The sequence below is a fragment of the Salmo trutta genome, chromosome 4 (genome assembly GCF_901001165.1).
Source record: "Salmo trutta chromosome 4, fSalTru1.1, whole genome shotgun sequence".
NCBI lineage: Eukaryota > Metazoa > Chordata > Actinopteri > Salmoniformes > Salmonidae > Salmo > Salmo trutta.
In genome coordinates, this window is record NC_042960.1 from 13,701,383 (window position 1) to 13,718,579 (window position 17,197).

Below are 17,197 nucleotides of genomic sequence, written 5' to 3' on the forward strand. Positions count from 1 at the left end.
TTGTATACACCTGTCAGTAATAGGTGTGGCTGAAATAGCCGAATCCACTAATTTGAAGGGGTGTCCACATAGCTTTGGTCATGTAGTGTTTGTCAACTAAAGAATGGTTCCCAGATATCCCCTGCGTACATCACACACTTCTACGATTTCTTCCCATTGTGGACACTCCTATGTCTGATAAGGTTATTCTGGAAGGAGAAGCTCTTGTAACACAGCTTACACTTGAAGGGCCTCTCCTTGGTGTGAACAGTCTGGTGCTTCTTCACATAGTTCGCCTCAGCAAAGCGCTTCCCACACGTGAGGCAGGCGTACGGCTTGTCGGCGTCTGTCCTAATGGTCGGCCTTACACGTTGTGACCCAATGACACCAGAGGAGGTAGAAGCAGGAGTGACCACCCTCAGGTGGTTAGTCTTTGAGCTCCCTCCTTGACCTCTAGCCATTGTTTGGGTGTTGTTGGGATTGTGTGCTGTGTTATAGGCTAGGTACTTCTCGTGGTGAACGTCCATCCTGACCCTGTCTGTATTGGTGGGGTAACCATGAGGTAGCTGAGGAAGGCTAGCCCCAGGTCCAGACTCAGACCTTCTATGAACCCAGTCAGCAGGCATTAGACGAGACCCCAAAGAAGACAGACTTCCTGAAAGACTACCACCAGGAGCATCTCCCACCACGCTCTGTGAAGGCTGAACCCCAGGGTGACCGGATCTTTTCATCATGGATACTGTGGTGTTTGTATCATAGGAACAGGAGGGTCTATCTCTATCAGCCCCAGGCCCTGCTTCATCCCTGCACTGAGACTGTGAAGATAAGGGTCTGGGCTGCAGACTGGAGTCTCTGCCTCTCTGATGACCACCAGGACTGGGGTTGTTCAGTCCACCTGTCCACTGGTTGTGTTCTGTGTGGTGGTGGAGTCTCTGTCCCACACGGTTGGGTCCTAGTTGTGACTCGGGAAGGAAGAGTGACGGCTCCTGATCCAGAGTCCTGATCCGTGGCCAGGGTTTGTGACCAGCCGCTGCAGAGGTCCAGTCTCTCCCGTCAGCAACACTGGACATCAGCTGGTCTTCATGGAATGCAGACTGTGAAGACAAATTGAACAGAAAAGCATAAAGGTTTATATAAGAAACTCTTTGCTGTACACACAGAAACATGACATGATATTATAAACTGTTAACCAGTCAAGCCTCTAACACTGTGATTCAAGTACCTAACAATGTGGAGCCATTGGAGTTTTTTATTTATTTTTTATTTTTTATAAATGTCCACGTGTTGATTCAAGAATTAAGTATATTTTGGTTAGACTGAGATAGGGGAAACTCAGTCCCTGCAATGATACAAAAATAACCGAGTCAATTTTGTATTTAACTTCAACAAAATGGCCATACGCTCAAATAATGTTACAGCACTTATTTTAGAATAACTTTTCTCACTATGGCAACAAATCTGCTACCCTCGCTTTGATAAAGTTAATTTTAGAATACCTTGGAAAAGGTTCAACATTACATTACACACAGCTTCACTACTTTATGTAACGTAAACATGAATTAAAGAGCCAATGCAGCCGTTTTTATCTCCGTATCTAATCATTTCTGAGTAACAATTAAGCACCTTAGTGTGACTTTTTTCAATTTAAATGGTAAAAAAAAATAGCTTCTTAGCAAAGAGCAATTTCTCAAGGAAGAATTTAGCTGGGACTGTCTGGGAGTGGTCTGAGTGGAGAGGGGAAAACTCAAACTAACTGTTATTGGCAGAGAGGTTTGGAACTATTGGTCTATTAACTAGTGTGCCTCGAGGCAGGGACAAAACAGGCAGAAATTTCAGGTGGGCTTATCAAACAGCTCTTACACTAAAAGGGTGTTATAATTTTCACAATTTCACAGTATTATTCTAACATCAATGAGAAAATACATCTAAATCTCTCATGTTTTTGATTGCACTGAGCCTTTAATTCCCCCATTTTAAAATATAAACCTATAGGGACACAGTGTCACTTTTCATCAGTGAAGCATTTTTACAGACATCACACCAACCATCACCATTCCTTCTACTCTGCCTCATGATACTAATTATTTCCTCAGTTCACCTCATCCAGTTCCCCACTATATCTAAAACAACAGAATTAACTACAAACAAACTAGTACTACAATACATGGGCCGTGTGCATTTTCTTGTGGTGTATCCTGAGTAGGGTTGCAAAGGGTCGGGAAACCTTCTGGTAAATTTCCTGAATTTTTCCAGAAATTGTCCATGGGAAGTTAAGCCCTGGAATTTGGGGAATTTTGCTTAAATTCATCAAATAAGTTAGCTTATAACAGTGAACCTTTTTTGTGGGTTACGCAAGGTAATTCTAGGTCTTGTGGCATATTTTGGTTAAACTCCCCAATTCAATGGAATTGCAACCCTCTGCATGCACAGTGTATTCTTCAACCACATGTACAGCTGATTCTCAAGATCTTGCACACTGAGACGCTATTGAGCCCACGCTACTACACTGTCTGAGCGAAGGACTACATGCTTTCTGGTAAGTTTTGATTACAATACTGGGTGGGGTGAATATATTTTATATGACATAGATGATTTTTTGTTAACTAGTAAATAGTAACCTACAGCAAAGTGTGTTTAAATCATTTCTAACTTGTTAACAATTTCTGCTAGTTAGATTTTGCTACCATGTGGGTTTCATCTTGCTTGAGCCTGCTAACTGAGTGTTAATTCACCTGTTTCCATACATGTTTCATTTTAAAATATATTACAAAGGAGTTGTTTAATCTAACTGCTTAACTATTTATCTGTACATGGAATTGTATTTGGGGTTTTCACTCATTTTTTCTAATCTTTACAGGAAAATGCCACAGGCACTATCTGATGTGTGGAGACATTGCACTGCAACCAATGTAGAAGATACTGTGCCAAATTATATGTGAAGATTGCAACAAAGATGCAGAATCCTCTGGCCAAGTGCATAAAGTTCCCTCAGCGCTCACAACAAGCAACCTCTGACAAAAGTCCCTCTACTTCTATTCAAGGTGAAAATGATGAATCAGACACCTTATCGATAGCAACAGCTCATGGTCCCTGGAATCAGAAGTTTTTTTGATTCAATGGAGGAATGTAGTCATGGAAATGCTGATGAATGTCTTGCTCGAGCTGTGTATGCAACTGATACATTTCTGAATGTTCGTTGCCCAGCATACACCCCTCCAACCAGACATGATTTATCTACTCATTTGCTGGATGCAGAGTTCAACAGAGTTCAAGTGAAGGTCAAGCAAATCATAGAGAAAGAGACTGTATTGCAGTCATCTCTGATGGGTGGTCGAATGTTCGTGGGCAAGGAATAATGAACTACATCTCCGCCCCTCAACCAGTATTCTACAAGAGCACAGACACAAGGGACAACAGACACACCGGTCTCTACATTGCAGATGAGCTGAAGGCAGTCATCAATGACTTTGGACCACGGAAGCTATTTGATCTGGTGACAGACAATGCTGCGAACATGAAGGCTGCTTGGTCTAAAGTGGAGGAGTCCTACCCTCACATTCACACCCATTGACTGTGCTGCTCATGCATTGAATCTGCTCTTCAAAGACATCATGGCACTGAAAACAATGGATACACTCTACAAGAGAGCCAAGGAAATGGTTAGGTATGTGAAGGGTCATCAATTATAGCAGCACCAAGAAAAGTGAGAAGAATAAGAGCACCACATTGAAGCTGCCCAGCAATGCCCATTGGGATGGTGTTGTCATCATGTTTGACAGTTTCCTGGAGGGGAAGGAGTCTCTCCAAGAAATGGCCATATCACAGTCTGCTGATATGGACAGCCCCATCAAGAGGATCTTCCTGGATGATGTATTTTGGGAGAGAGTGGTAAGCAGCCTGAAACTCCTGAAACCTATAGCAGTAGCCATTTCAAGGTTTGAGGGAGAGAATGCCATCCTGTCTGATGTTCAGACTCTGCTTGCAGATGTAAGAGAGAAATCCGTACTGCCCTGCCCACTTCACTGTTGCTCTAAGCAGAGGAAACTGCAGTTCTGAAATGCATCAAAAAGCGTGAAGACTTCTGCCTGAAGCCCATACAGGCCACAGCGTACATGTTGGACCCCAAGTATGCTGGCAAGAGCATTCTGTCTGGTGCAGAGATCAACAAGCCCTAAGGTGTCATCACTACCGTGTCTCGCCACCTTGGCCTGGATGAGGGCAAGGTTCTTGGCAGTCTGGTGATGTACACTTCCAAGCAAGGGCTTTAGAATGGAGATGCAATATGGCAGTCGTGCCAACATATCTCATCAGACACCTGGTGGAAGGGACTTTGTGGATCTGAGGCTCTTTCCCCTGTTGCCTACATCATCCTCCAAATCCCACTAACATCAGCCACCTCAGAGCGCAACTGGTTCTTGTTTGGGATCACACACATCAAAGCACGCAACAGGCAGACCAATACAAGGGTTGAAAAATTTGCCCGGATGGCCACCAATTTGAGGCTTTTTGAGCCTGATAACGAGCCATCCTCAACAAGGTTGGAAAGTGACAGTGAAGATGAGGCCTCAGAGTATGATGTTCAAGAGGTGGACATTGAGGAGGTCCAGGGAGAAGACATGGAAGCCTGAGAGGAAGACAGCCAAAGCTTTAGTTTCTAGTCTATCATTTTACAGATGTATGTTGAAAACGTTTTTGGGAGATACGATGGGTCATTGGGGATCATACAATATTCCTTTCTTTTGTTGTTCAGTGATATCATCCCATGTGAAGAGTCAACTCAATTTAACTAAATCGTTTTTATTTCTATTTGCAATTATGCCTACTTATTATAAGGTAAAAGGTTTATGTTTATGTCTCCATATGATATGGTAAATATATCCAATGCCAAAAACATCCACATTTAAATTGTATTAATATTAATTTGCATATATTTCAGTTAATTCCCATATTTTCACATTCATTCCCATGGAAAGTTTCCACCTCTGAATATTCCCCAAAATGTGCAACCCTAATCCTGAGGCAGCTCCTCTCTGAGAACCTCTTCCTGCAGTGAGTACAGGCAAACTGTCTCTCTCTAGTGTGGACCTTCTGGTGCATATTCAGCTGGTGCTGGTGGGAGAACCTCTTCTCAGACTTGGGCAGCTGTAGGATTTTTCCCATGTGGACTCTGGTGCCTCTTCAAGTTGAATGAGTCAGAGAAACTGGCCCCGCACAGGTGGCAGCTGAACAGTTCTCCCCAGTGTGCATTCTGGTGGATCGCCACCTGTTTGGGGAAACTGAAGGCTTTCCCACAGAATGAACACGGGGAGCACTTCTCTTTGGCACTGCCTCCTTTACTGATTCTATCTCTACTACTGTCATTTGTCAATGGGCTTGTGTAGCCATTTTGTGTTGAGGCGCTGGCATTGTCTGAGGTCTGGATTAACATTAGGAGAGTGTGAGGAGGACGAAGGCCGGGGAGTGTGTGTTGTTGCAGGGTCCATGTTCCAGTTGATTGATCCTATAGAAGGCAGGCTGAAGGCAGCACCTGTTAACCTGAGGCGCCATCAGTCTCTCAATCACAACTATAGGAGCAGGATGGGTCATCGCTAGCCGAGTCTGTCACTGTTCTCTCCAGCTGCATACGGACACCTCCCCATCCTCGCGGACCAAATCTACACCTCACTCTGGTCCCCCACATGAAAAAGTACTATAGTATGGTATAAATACTATAGTATTCGCTGTAGTGTTTTTGCAGACTTTACTGTAGTATTTCCATACATGAAGGGCACTTTTTGGCATTTCCCCTATGATTGATGAGGATCTCCATATTGCAAATGTACAGTCCCTTACTAGACGTCCGCGAGTGTTATTAAAATAGGCTAACTGTCTTGGGTCGTGCCCCAGGGCCAGATCTTCCGGGAAGCCATCAAATGAAGTGTCTCGGACACTTCATTTTGGTTCCCTTTTTATATATATTTTTTAAAATGTGTCGTTTTTCCGCTGTTCTGGACAATTCCACCAGATGGCGACTGGCTGCTTATTGGAAATGGACTAAACATCACGGAAAAGACTTTGAAGAAGAAACTTGGTGAGCACGGGTTTGGCCAAATGGGCTTTTAGCCCAGAAACAAGTCGTCGTCAAGGCCTCAACGCTTTTTGAGTTAAGGCCCATTTTTGACCGCTTCACGTCAAAGTATATGAACGTACGGTCTAAGGAAAAAAATAACCAGACATTTATCTATCGTAATTTACGAGAAATCGTACAATGGGTGATGGTTAAAGAAATTCGTTTTTTTCCCCAAAAGGTTACAGATCCAGTTGCGGCATGTTCAGACGAATCCGTTAAGGCAGGTTTCGGAGCTCTACGTGATTTCTGTGATTTTCTGAACTCACACACACACACACACACAGTCAATGGGGAGTGACACAGTGTGAGGCTTACAGACACACAGAGCCTGCAATAGTTACCTGCGTTAGAACCATCAAAGAACCGTCAGACCTAGAGCTCTGAAACTTTAAATACATGTTCTAGAGCTTAAGTCGATAGTTCACGGTGAGTTATGTGGCTCTAGAAGGTTCTCAGGCCGAGAAACAGCCTCGTAAAATTGCAATGACTTCAATTCATTTTGACCAGACTCACAAGACTAGATGCATTGAAACCGCCTCGGCTCATAGAGACGGACCCTAACGTTTCTGTCCGGTAGCTCCTTCAGGGACCCCGTAGCAACGCCCGAAAGAAGTGAATTTTCAGCACTAATTAAGGTCGTTGGTCAGGCTCCGAAACTCATGATTCAGGGGTCGCCTCAGCTAGGCCTAAACATAATGTCGGAACTGGACCCGAAGCTAGAACGTAACTACGTGTTTTATGTTTTTATTATGGTTTAAACAGAAGGCGCTGTGAATTTTGGGCCTGCTCTGAAATATGTGATAGTTGGCTTCTAAACGAGTTGGACAAAGTGGGTTTGGTGTCAGTTTGTATCCGTTTGGTGTCAGAATGATATCTTATTGACTGATGGACGCTGATTTGCTGGCTGACTTTTGTACATTTGCAATAAGTTTAAACAATGATGAACCATCACCAAATTGACATGCTGAAATCAACACCAACGAGCGATGGAGAGGAACCACTATCACTGCCCGGCCATCCCGAGTTCAACGGGCCAGTCAATTCGTTATTTGAGCATGTGGAATTCGTGATGGTAAATGCCCATTGAAAGACATTGCAAATGGACATAGTGATATATCATTTGGTCAGTATAAATGCCATTTGGACATTTCTTATGCCATTTGGACATGGTTCACTGACTTTTGGGTTCGGAAACCGACTTCCTATGATCAAAGATGGCAAATGGACATAACATCCTGATTTGGTACTTTCAATACTTATGTATGGTATTTGGACATTTCTTATGCCATTTGGACATGGTTTACTGACTTGACTTCCTATGATTATATAATGCAAAAGGACAAAACATAGGTGTTATGGACAAACTCAATAAAATAAGACAAAGGTATGTTCACATGGTCGTTATATATGTATAATTGACAAAAAAAGGTCCAGAAAGCACTTTTTTAGAGGTGGTTGTATTTTAGATTATTTTTTTTACATTTTCAAATTTTGACCCTTGGGTCTTGACTTTGTGTCCATTTGCAATATATAAATCTACGGTGGAGCGCAATCGCCATCTTTGGGATTTTTGTTGTATGACACTTGGCATTTGCCATATGCCACAATGTTTGGATGATCTGCCGTCCATTTGAGTGGTATTTGCGATTGTGTATATGTTTCGTCCAATGCCAATATTTTGCCATTTATTTTTGTACATTTCATAGGGGTTTTCCCTTACTATATAAACACTGTAGTAAAATAACTGTAGTATAAACTATAGTAATGAATGTAGTGTTTTTGCAGACTGTAGTATACTGTAGTATTTACACTAGTGTTTTTGTGGACTGTAGTATTTACGGTAGTGTTTTTGCTGATATTACTAGCATTTACTATAGTGTTTTTGTTTTATCTTTGACGTGTAGGTAAGTAGAACTGGGGTCTGAACGGATAGTTAAGAGCTTCTGCTCTTTTCGATAATAACCTGTAGGGAACACAGTGCCTTCGGAAAGTATTCATATCCCTTGACTTTTTTCACATTTAGTTAGGTTTCAGCCCTTTTCTAACATTTATTAAATAGTTTGTTCCCCCTCATCAATCTACACAACAATTCCCTATAATGACAAATCAAAAAGCTATTTTTTTTTTTACATTCTCTAGTTTTTTGCATGTGCTTACCTCTATTCTTACCTCAGTGTCTCCTGACCCCTCCTGTCTCAGCCCCAGTATTTATGCTGCAGTAGTTTATGTGTCGGGGGCCTAGGGTCAGTCTGTCACATCTGGAGTATTTCTCTTGTCTTTTCCGGTGTCCTGTGTGAATTTAAATATGCTCCCTCTAATTCTCTCTCTCTCTCTCTCTCGGAGGACCTGAGCCCTAGGACCATGCCTCAGGACTACTTGGCTTGATGACTCCTTGCTGTCCCCAGTTCACCTGGCCGTGCTGCTGCTCCAGTTCCAACTGTTCTGCCTGCAGCTATGGAACCCTGACCTGTTCACCGGACGTGCAACCTGTCCCAGAACTGTTGTCCCAGACCTGCTGGAACCCTGACCTATTCACCGGACGTGCTACCTGTCCCAGACCTGCTGTTTTCAACTCTCTAGAGACAGCAGGAGCGGTAGAGATACTCTCAAAGATCGGCTATGAAAAAGCCAACTGACACTTACTCTTGTGTTACTGACTTGTTGCACCCTCGACAACTACTATGATTATTATTATTTGACAATGCTGGTCATTTATGAACATTTGAACATCTAGGCCATGTGCTGTTATAATCTCCACCCGGCAGAGCCAGAAGAGGACTGGCCACCCCTCATAGCCTGGTTCCTCTCTAGGTTTTTTCCTAGGTTTTGGCCTTTCTAGGGAGTTTTTCCTAGCCACCGTGCTTCTACACCTGCATTGCTTGCTGTTTGGGGTTTTAGGCTGGGTTTCTGTACAGCACTTTGTGATATCAGCTGATGTAAGAAGGGCTATATAAATACATTTGATTTGATTTGATTAATTCTGTTTCTATCCCAAAAAACTCCCTAGTCTTTGCAGATGACAAGCATACCTATAACATGATGCAGCCACCACCATGCTTAAATATTTAGAGTGATACTCAGTAATGTGTTGTGTTAGATTTGCATCAAACATAACACTTTGTATTGAGGACATAAAGTGAATTTCTTTGCCACATTTTTTGCAGTTTTACTTTAGTGTCTTGTTGCAAATAGGATGCATGTTTTGGAATATGATTTATTCTGTACAGGCTTTCTTCTTTTCACTCTGTCATTTAAGTTAGTATTGTGGAGTAACTACAATCTTGTTGATACATCCTCAGTTTGCTCCTATCATAGCCATTAAAATCATTAACTGTTTTAAAGTCACCATTGGCCTAATGGTGAAATCCCTGAGCGGTTTCCTTCCTCTCCGGCAACTGAGTTAGGAAGGACGTCTATATCTTTGTAGTGACTGGGTGTATTGATACACCATCAAAAGGGATATTCATTGTCTGCTTTTGTTATTTTTTACCCATCTACCAATAGGTGCCCTTCTTTGCGAGGCATTGGAAAACCTCCCTGGTCTTTGTGGATGAATTTCTGTTTGAAATTCACTGCTCGACTGAGGGACCTTACAGATAATTGTATGTGTGGAGTACAGAGATGAAGTAGTCATTCAAAAATCATGTTAAACACTATTATTACACACAGAGTGAGTCCATGCAACTTATTATGTGACTTGTTAAGCAAATGTTTACTCCTGAACTTATTTAGACTTGCCATAACAAAAGGGGTTGAATACTTACTGATTCAAAACATTTCAGCTTTTATATTTGATTTTTTTTGTGGGGGGGTACTTTTTACACATTTTTCTCCCCAATTTTCGTGATATCCAATTGATAGTTACAGTCTTGTCCCATCGCTGCAACTCCCGTGCGGACTCTGGAGAGGCAAAAGTAGAGAGCCATGCGTCCTCCAAAACACGACCCCGCCAAGCCGCACTGCTTCTTGACACACTGCTCGCTTAATCCGGAAGTCAGCTGCACCAATGTGTCGGAGGAAACACCGTACAGCTGGCGACCGAGGTGACCGTGAATGCACCCGGCCGCCACATGGAGGAGTCGCTTGAGCATGATTGGACAAAGACATCCCAGCCGGCCAAACCCTCGCCTTACCCGGACGACGCTGGGCCAAATGTGCGCCACCTCATGGGTCTCCCGGTCGCGGCTGACTGCGACACAGCCCCCAGGATCGATCCTGGATCTGTAGTGACGCCTCTTGCACTGCAATGCAGTGCCTTAGACTGCTGCGCCACTCGGGAGGCCCTTTATGTTTTTATACATTTTTACAAATTAAAAAAAATAATAATTCCACTTTGACATTATGGGGTATTATTGTGTGTAGATCAGTGACTGAATCTAAATTTAATAAATGTTTAATTCAAGCTATAACAACAAAATATGGAAAAAGTCAAGGGGTGTGAATACTTTCTGAAGGCACTGTACTAGAATTACAAAACTGTAGTGTTTTGCGGACTGTAGTGTTTTTGCAGGCATTAGTGTTTTTTGGGTGGTAAAATACTGTAGTATTTACTACAGTATACTACAACATTCTATAGTAAGCACCTCACGATTGAGGATACTAGTGTGTAATATAGTATTCTACAGTATACTACAGTTTACTACAGAATTCTATACTAAGTATTTTAGTATTCTATAGTAAACTGTAGTCTTTTCATTTGGGGCTCAGTCAGTCTGTTGTCATGGAGACTAAGTTCTGGGACACTGTAAAGTCCTTGGAGAATAAGAGCATCTCCTCCCAGCTGCCCACTGCACTGAGGATAGGAAACTGTCACCACCAATAAACCCACTATAATTGAGAATTTCAATAAGCATTTTTCTATGGCTGGCCATGCTTTCCACCTGGCTACCCCTACCCCGGTCAACAGCACTGCACCCCCCACAGCAACTCGCCCAAGTCTTCCCCATTTCTCCTTCTCCCAAATCCAGTCAGCTGTTGTTCTGAAAGAGCTGCGAAATCTGGACCCCTACAAATCAGCCGGGCTAGACAATCTGGACCCTTTCTTTCTAAAATTATCTGCCGAAATTGTTGCAACCCCTATTACTAGCCTCTTCAACCTCTCTTTCGTGTCGTCTGAGATTCCCAAAGATTGGAAAGCAGCTGTGGTCATCCCCCTCTTCAAAGGGGGGGACACTCTTGACCCAAACTGCTACAGACCTATATCTATCCTACACTGCCTCTCTAAAGTCTTGGAAAGCCAAGTCAACAAACAGATTACCGACCATTTCGAATCCCACCGTACCTTCTCCGCTATGCAATCTGGTTTCAGAGCTGGTCATGGGTGCTCCTCAGCCACGCTCAAGGTCCTAAACGATATCTTAACCGCCATCGATAAGAAACAATACTGTGCTGCCGTATTCATTGACCTGGCCAGGGCTTTCGACTCTGTCAATCACCACATCCTCATCGGCAGACTCAATAGCCTTGGTTTCTCAAATGATTGCCTCGCCTGGTTCACTAACTACTTCTCTGACAGAGTTCAGTGTGTCAAATCGGATGGCCTGTTGTCCGGGCCTCTGGCAGTCTCTATGGGGGTGCCACAGGATTCAATTCTTGGGCTGACTCTTTTCCCTGTATACATCAATGATGTTGCTCTTGCTGCTGGTGAGTCTCTGATCCATCTCTACGCAGACGACACCATTCTGTATACTTCTGGCCCTTCTTTGGACACTGTGCTAACTACCCTCCAGACGAGCTTCAATGCCATACAACTCTCCTTCCGTGGCCTCCAGCTGCTCTTAAATACAAGTAAAACTAAATGCATGCTCTTCAACCGATCACTGCCCGCACCTGCCTGCCTGTCCAGCATCACTACTCTGACTTAGAATATGTGGACAACTACAAATACCTAGGTGTCTGGTTAGACTGTAAACTCTCCTTCCAGACTCACATCAAACATCTCCAATCCAAAGTTAAATATAGAATTGGCTTCCTATTTCGCAACAAAGCATCTTTCACTCATGCTGCCGAACATACCCTCGTAAAACTGACCATCCTACCGATCCTCGACTTCGGCGATGTCATTTACAAAATAGCCTCCAATACCCTACTCAATAAATTGGATGCAGTCTATCACAGTGCCATCCGTTTTGTCACCAAAGCCCCATATACTACCCACCACTGCGACCTGTACGCTCTCGTTGGCTGGCCCTCGCTTCATACTCGTCGCCAAACCCACTGGCTCCAGGTCATCTACAAAACCCTGCTAGGTAAAGTTCCCCCTTATCTCAGCTCGCTGGTCACCATAGCAGCACCCACCTGTAGCACGCACTCCAGCAGGTATATCTCTCTGGTCACCCCCAAAGCCAATTCCTCCTTCGGCCGCCTCTCCTTCCAGTTCTCTGCTGCCAATGACTGGAACGAACTACAAAAATCTCTAAAACTGGAAACACTTATCTCCCTCACTAGCTTTAAGCACCAGCTCTCAGAGCAGCTCACAGATTACTGCACCTGTACATAGCCCATCTATAATTTAGCCCAATAACTACCCCTTCCCCTACTGTATTTATTTATTTAGCTCCTTTGCACCCCATTATTTCTATTTCTACTTTGCACTTTCTTCCACTGCAAATCTACCATTCCAGTGTTTTACTTACTATATTGTATTTACTTCGCCATCGTGGCCTTTTTTGCCTTTACCTCCCTTATCTCACCTCATTTACTCACTTTGTATATAGACTTATTTTTCGACTATATGTTTGTTTTACTCCATGTGTAACTCCGTGTTGTTGTATGTGTCAAACTGCTTGCTTTATCTTGGCCAGGTCGCAATTCTAAATGAGAACTTGTTCTCAACTTGCCTACCTGGTTAAATAAAGGTGAAATTACATTTGTTTTAATAAAAAAAAAATAATCTGTTGTTGTTTTGTGTTCGACTGTCTGTTTCTGGTTGTGGCTAACAGTGTTGTTCCCCAGCCCAGAGTTGAGGACTCTGTCCCATCCACTGACCTCCACTATCTCGCCCTGCTCAGTGATAAGGTCCCCTGAGTCATTGGCTGCGCCCGGCTGGGAATCCAAGATAGCCGCCCAGTCTCCCTTGTTAGGCTCCAGCCAACCACCTGCAGGAAAAGGTTACAAAATAGACATATACAAACATGGCAGAGAACTCTAAATATGGCATTTAAGTCAATTACCTGGTCAAGTACAACTCTGGTTCATCCTTGGGAACAATTTTCAAACGCCTGAAGGTACCACGTTCATCTGTACAAACAATATTACGCAAGTATAAACACCCTGGGACCACGCAGCTGTCATACCGCTCAGGAAGGAGACGCGTTCTGTCTCCTAGAGATGAATGTACGTTAGTGCGAAAAGTGCAAATCAATCCCAGAACAACAGCGAAGGACCTTGTGAAGACGCTGGAAAAAAACGGTACAAAAGAATCTATATCCAAAGTAAAACGAGTCCTATATCAACATAACCTGAAAGGCCGCTCAGCAAGGAAGAAGCCACTGCTCCAAAACCGCCATAAAAAAGCCAGACTACGGTCTGCAACTGCACATGGGGACAAAGATCGTACTTTTTGGAGAAACGTCCTCTGGTCTGATGAAACAAAAATAGAACTGTATGACCATCGTTATGTTTAGAAGAAAAAGAGTGAGTGAGGCTTGCAAGCTGAAGAACACCATCCCAACCTTTAAGCATGGGCGTGGCAGCATCATGTTGTGGGGGTGCTGGGATGCAGGAGGGACTGGTACACTTCACAAAATAGATGGCATCAAGAGGAAGGAAAATGATGTGGATATATTGAAGCAACATCTCAAGACATCAGTCAGGAAGTTAAAGCTTGGTCACAAATGGGTCTTCCAAATGGACAATAACCCCAAGCATACTTCCAAAGTTGTGGCAAAATGGCTTAAGGACAACAAAGTCAAGGTATTGGAGTGGCCATTACAAAGCCCTGACCTCAATCCTATAGAAAATTTGTGGGCAGAACTGAAAAAGCGTGTGCGAGCAAGGAGGCCTAGAAACCTGACTCAGTTACATCAGCTCTGTCAGGAGGAATGGGCCAAAATTCACCCAAATTATTGTGGGAAGCTTGTGAAAGGCTACCCAAAACGTTTGTCCCAAGTTAAACAATTTAAAGGCAATGCTACCAAATACTAATTGAGTGTATGTGAACTTCTGACCTACTGGGAATGTGATGAAAGAAATAAAAGCTGAAATGAATCATTCTCTCCACTATTATTCTGACATTTGACATTCTTAAAATAAAGTGGTGATCCTAACTGACCTAAAACAGGGAATTTGTACTAGGATTAAATGTCAGGAATTGTGAAAAACTGAGTTTAAATGTATTTGGCTAAGGTGTATGTAAACTTACGACTTCAACTGTATGTGTGTTTTAGTATGTAAACATAAGTTGTATTGGTTTCATTTTATGAATGAAGAAAACATAGCCAGGCGCATCACTCTTTCCACTCAAGCTCTATTACTGTATGTAGGCTATATGTGTTTCTCTTACCTTGCTCTCCCATCTTTAGTTCACTCAGCAGATCCATGCTCTCTGGTTCATCTTCTATTGTCTCCACTTTGACTATCAGCAGATCAGGCTTCCCATCCTCCATATCTACTGACTGTAAGAGATACAGAGTGAGAGGATGTTGGATCAAGAAATCTGATATGAGCACCCTGCTATGGAGCATTTTCTGATTGGGCAATGAGGGATTGCTATGAGTACAATGCAAACATGTTAGTTGATTTGATTACGTGACACTCTTTAAAGAGATGAATCAGATGAACTTGTGGATACCATTATTGTCTCTGTGTCCAGTATGCAGGCAGTTAAGAGGTAATTTGGCGAACCAAAGCTAACTAGCTTGCTAGCTGTGCCCGAAGACTTCCAGTGTTTGCCTTTAAGCGAGTTAGCACTCGTTCACAAAATTACCTCTGAATTATACAAAACCTTAAAGGGAAGTTAAAGGCATGGTCCCACACTTAAAACAAAATGAATCAAGACCTGGGCCCTTATTCACAAATAGTAGGAGTGTTGATCTAGAATCTTTCCAAATAGTCTTATTCATTATGATCTAAAAAGTAAAACTGATCCTAGATCAGCACTCCTAATCTGAGAGGCTTAGTGAATACGGGCCCTGACCTAATACCATTCAGACAGTAGTTTACAGTGGGCTCACCTCAGTGAGACTGTGTGTGGTCCTGTGCTGCTCAGCTGGTACCTCTGTGGGTTCAGGAGGAGGTGTAGTCTGGTTGTCCTCCATAACCATGGTCCCTTCAGGGTTCCTCAGACCCTCCTTCACCAGAAGCACTTCCTCCACCTAGAAGAGACAGGTGATGCAGATTACACAGACATACACTCCCTCAGGTACGCACACACAGATAATAAACACAATTTCAACATGGAGCACTTACCCACCTCACTACGTTTGAGTCCTATACTGTAGTTACAGAATGACTTCATTGTTGTTAAACCCATCATGGTGGACATAAATATGTTGTGGGTAAACATGAGTCAGCGATGATAAGTCAAAAGTCAGGCATACCTGACTAAACTATTTTGACGTGTCCAGTAGGTGTTAGTATGTGGAGGTATATTTAGTAAGTGTATATTGGTTATAAAGCGCTGTCAGGTGTACGTAGAATAGGGTGAGATCAGATGTGATGTATACTAAAGAGTCTAACTTGTCTCCTCCATCTACACTGATTGAAGTGTATTTAACATGTGACGTCAATAAGGGATCATAGCGTTCACCTGGTCTGATCCCTTATTGATGTCACTTGTTTCAATCCCTTTCAATCCATGTAGATGAAGGGGAGGAGACAGGTTAAAGAAGGCATTTTATGCTCTGAGACAACTGAGACATGGATTGTGTATGTGTGCCATTCAGAAGGTGAAGGGGCAAGACAAAAGATTGAAGTGCCTTTGAACGGGGTATGATAGTAGGTGCCTGGCGCACCAGTGTGTGTGAAGAACTGCAACGCTGCTCGGTTTGTCACGCTCCAGTTTCCAGTATGTATTAAAAAAATTCTGGTACGTACACAGAGAAACACTTTCAACATGGATTGTTTACCCACTCCCCTACTTTTGAGTCCTATACTGTAGTTACAGAATGACTTCATTGTTGTTAAACCCATCATGGTGGACATAAATATGATGTTGTGGGTAAAAATAAGTCAGCTATGATAAGTCAGACAAACTTGACTAAACTATTTTGACATGTACAGTAGGTGTTAATGTAGGTATATTTAGTAAGTGTATAAAATCAAATTTTAAGTGAAATTGTAGAAATAGGTGGGGTTTCGCCATTACTTTGACTTAACCAATAATACACATTTCATCACAAGTTATGAAGCAGAATAGGGTGATATCAGATCTGCTGTATATTAAAGAGAGTCTCAATGAAAGTCTTAGAATGAAAAGTCCCATTTTGTGTTTATTAAACAAACAAGTTTTAAATACACCATATGAAAACCACACACTCACATGTCTCAACTAAAAATCTGCATGAACTTGATGAACTGCATTCATTTTCTCATTCAAAGAGTCTTAGGATAAAAATTAAGCAGTTGAATTTAAGTAATGAAATATGCATTTGAACATTATATAGCCTATACAGTACAAACACAGTTTGAAACAGACTTTAGGCTTACAGTGCATTCAGAAAGTATTCAGACCCCTTTACTTTTTCCACATTGTTACAGGCTTCGAAAATGGATTAAATAGTTTTGTTTCTCATCAATCTACACACAATACCCTATAACGACAAAGCAAAAAAATGGTTTTTAGAAATGTTTGCAAATTTATATTTAAAAAACAAATCACATAAGTATTCAGACCCTTTACTCAGTAGTTTGTTGAAGCACCTTTGGCAGTGATTACAGCCTCGAGTCTTGGGTATGACGCTACAAGCCTGGCACACCTGTATTTGGGGAGTTTCTCCCATTCTTCTCTGCTGATCCTCTCAAGCTCTGTCAGGTTGGATGGGGAGCGTTGCTGCACAGCTATTTTCAGGTCTCTCCAGAGATGTTAGATTCAAGTCCGGGCTCTGGCTGATCCACTCTGGGACATTCAGAGACTTGTCCCGAAGCTACTCCTGCGTTGCCTTGGCTGTG

General features: G+C 42.7%; 2 protein-coding genes across 2 annotated transcripts in view; both read right to left on the reverse strand.

The window, feature by feature from the left end:
- LOC115191369 (zinc finger protein 23-like) overlaps window positions 1–17,197 on the reverse strand; it is a 417,143-nt gene that overhangs the window by 5,362 nt on the left and 394,584 nt on the right. The window lies entirely within an intron of this gene.
- The window catches only part of LOC115191041 (transcriptional regulator prz1), a 36,394-nt gene continuing 19,215 nt past the window's right edge, over window positions 19–17,197 (reverse strand). Inside the window, exons 5-8 of the mRNA XM_029749049.1 lie at window positions 15,262–15,402; window positions 14,592–14,703; window positions 13,076–13,185; window positions 19–1,073 (exon numbers count right to left, since the gene is read on the reverse strand). Of these exons, the coding sequence (XP_029604909.1) occupies window positions 141–1,073; window positions 13,076–13,185; window positions 14,592–14,703; window positions 15,262–15,402 (1,296 nt within the window). The 3' untranslated portion in view covers window positions 19–140. The remainder of the gene's footprint in view (window positions 1,074–13,075; window positions 13,186–14,591; window positions 14,704–15,261; window positions 15,403–17,197) is intronic.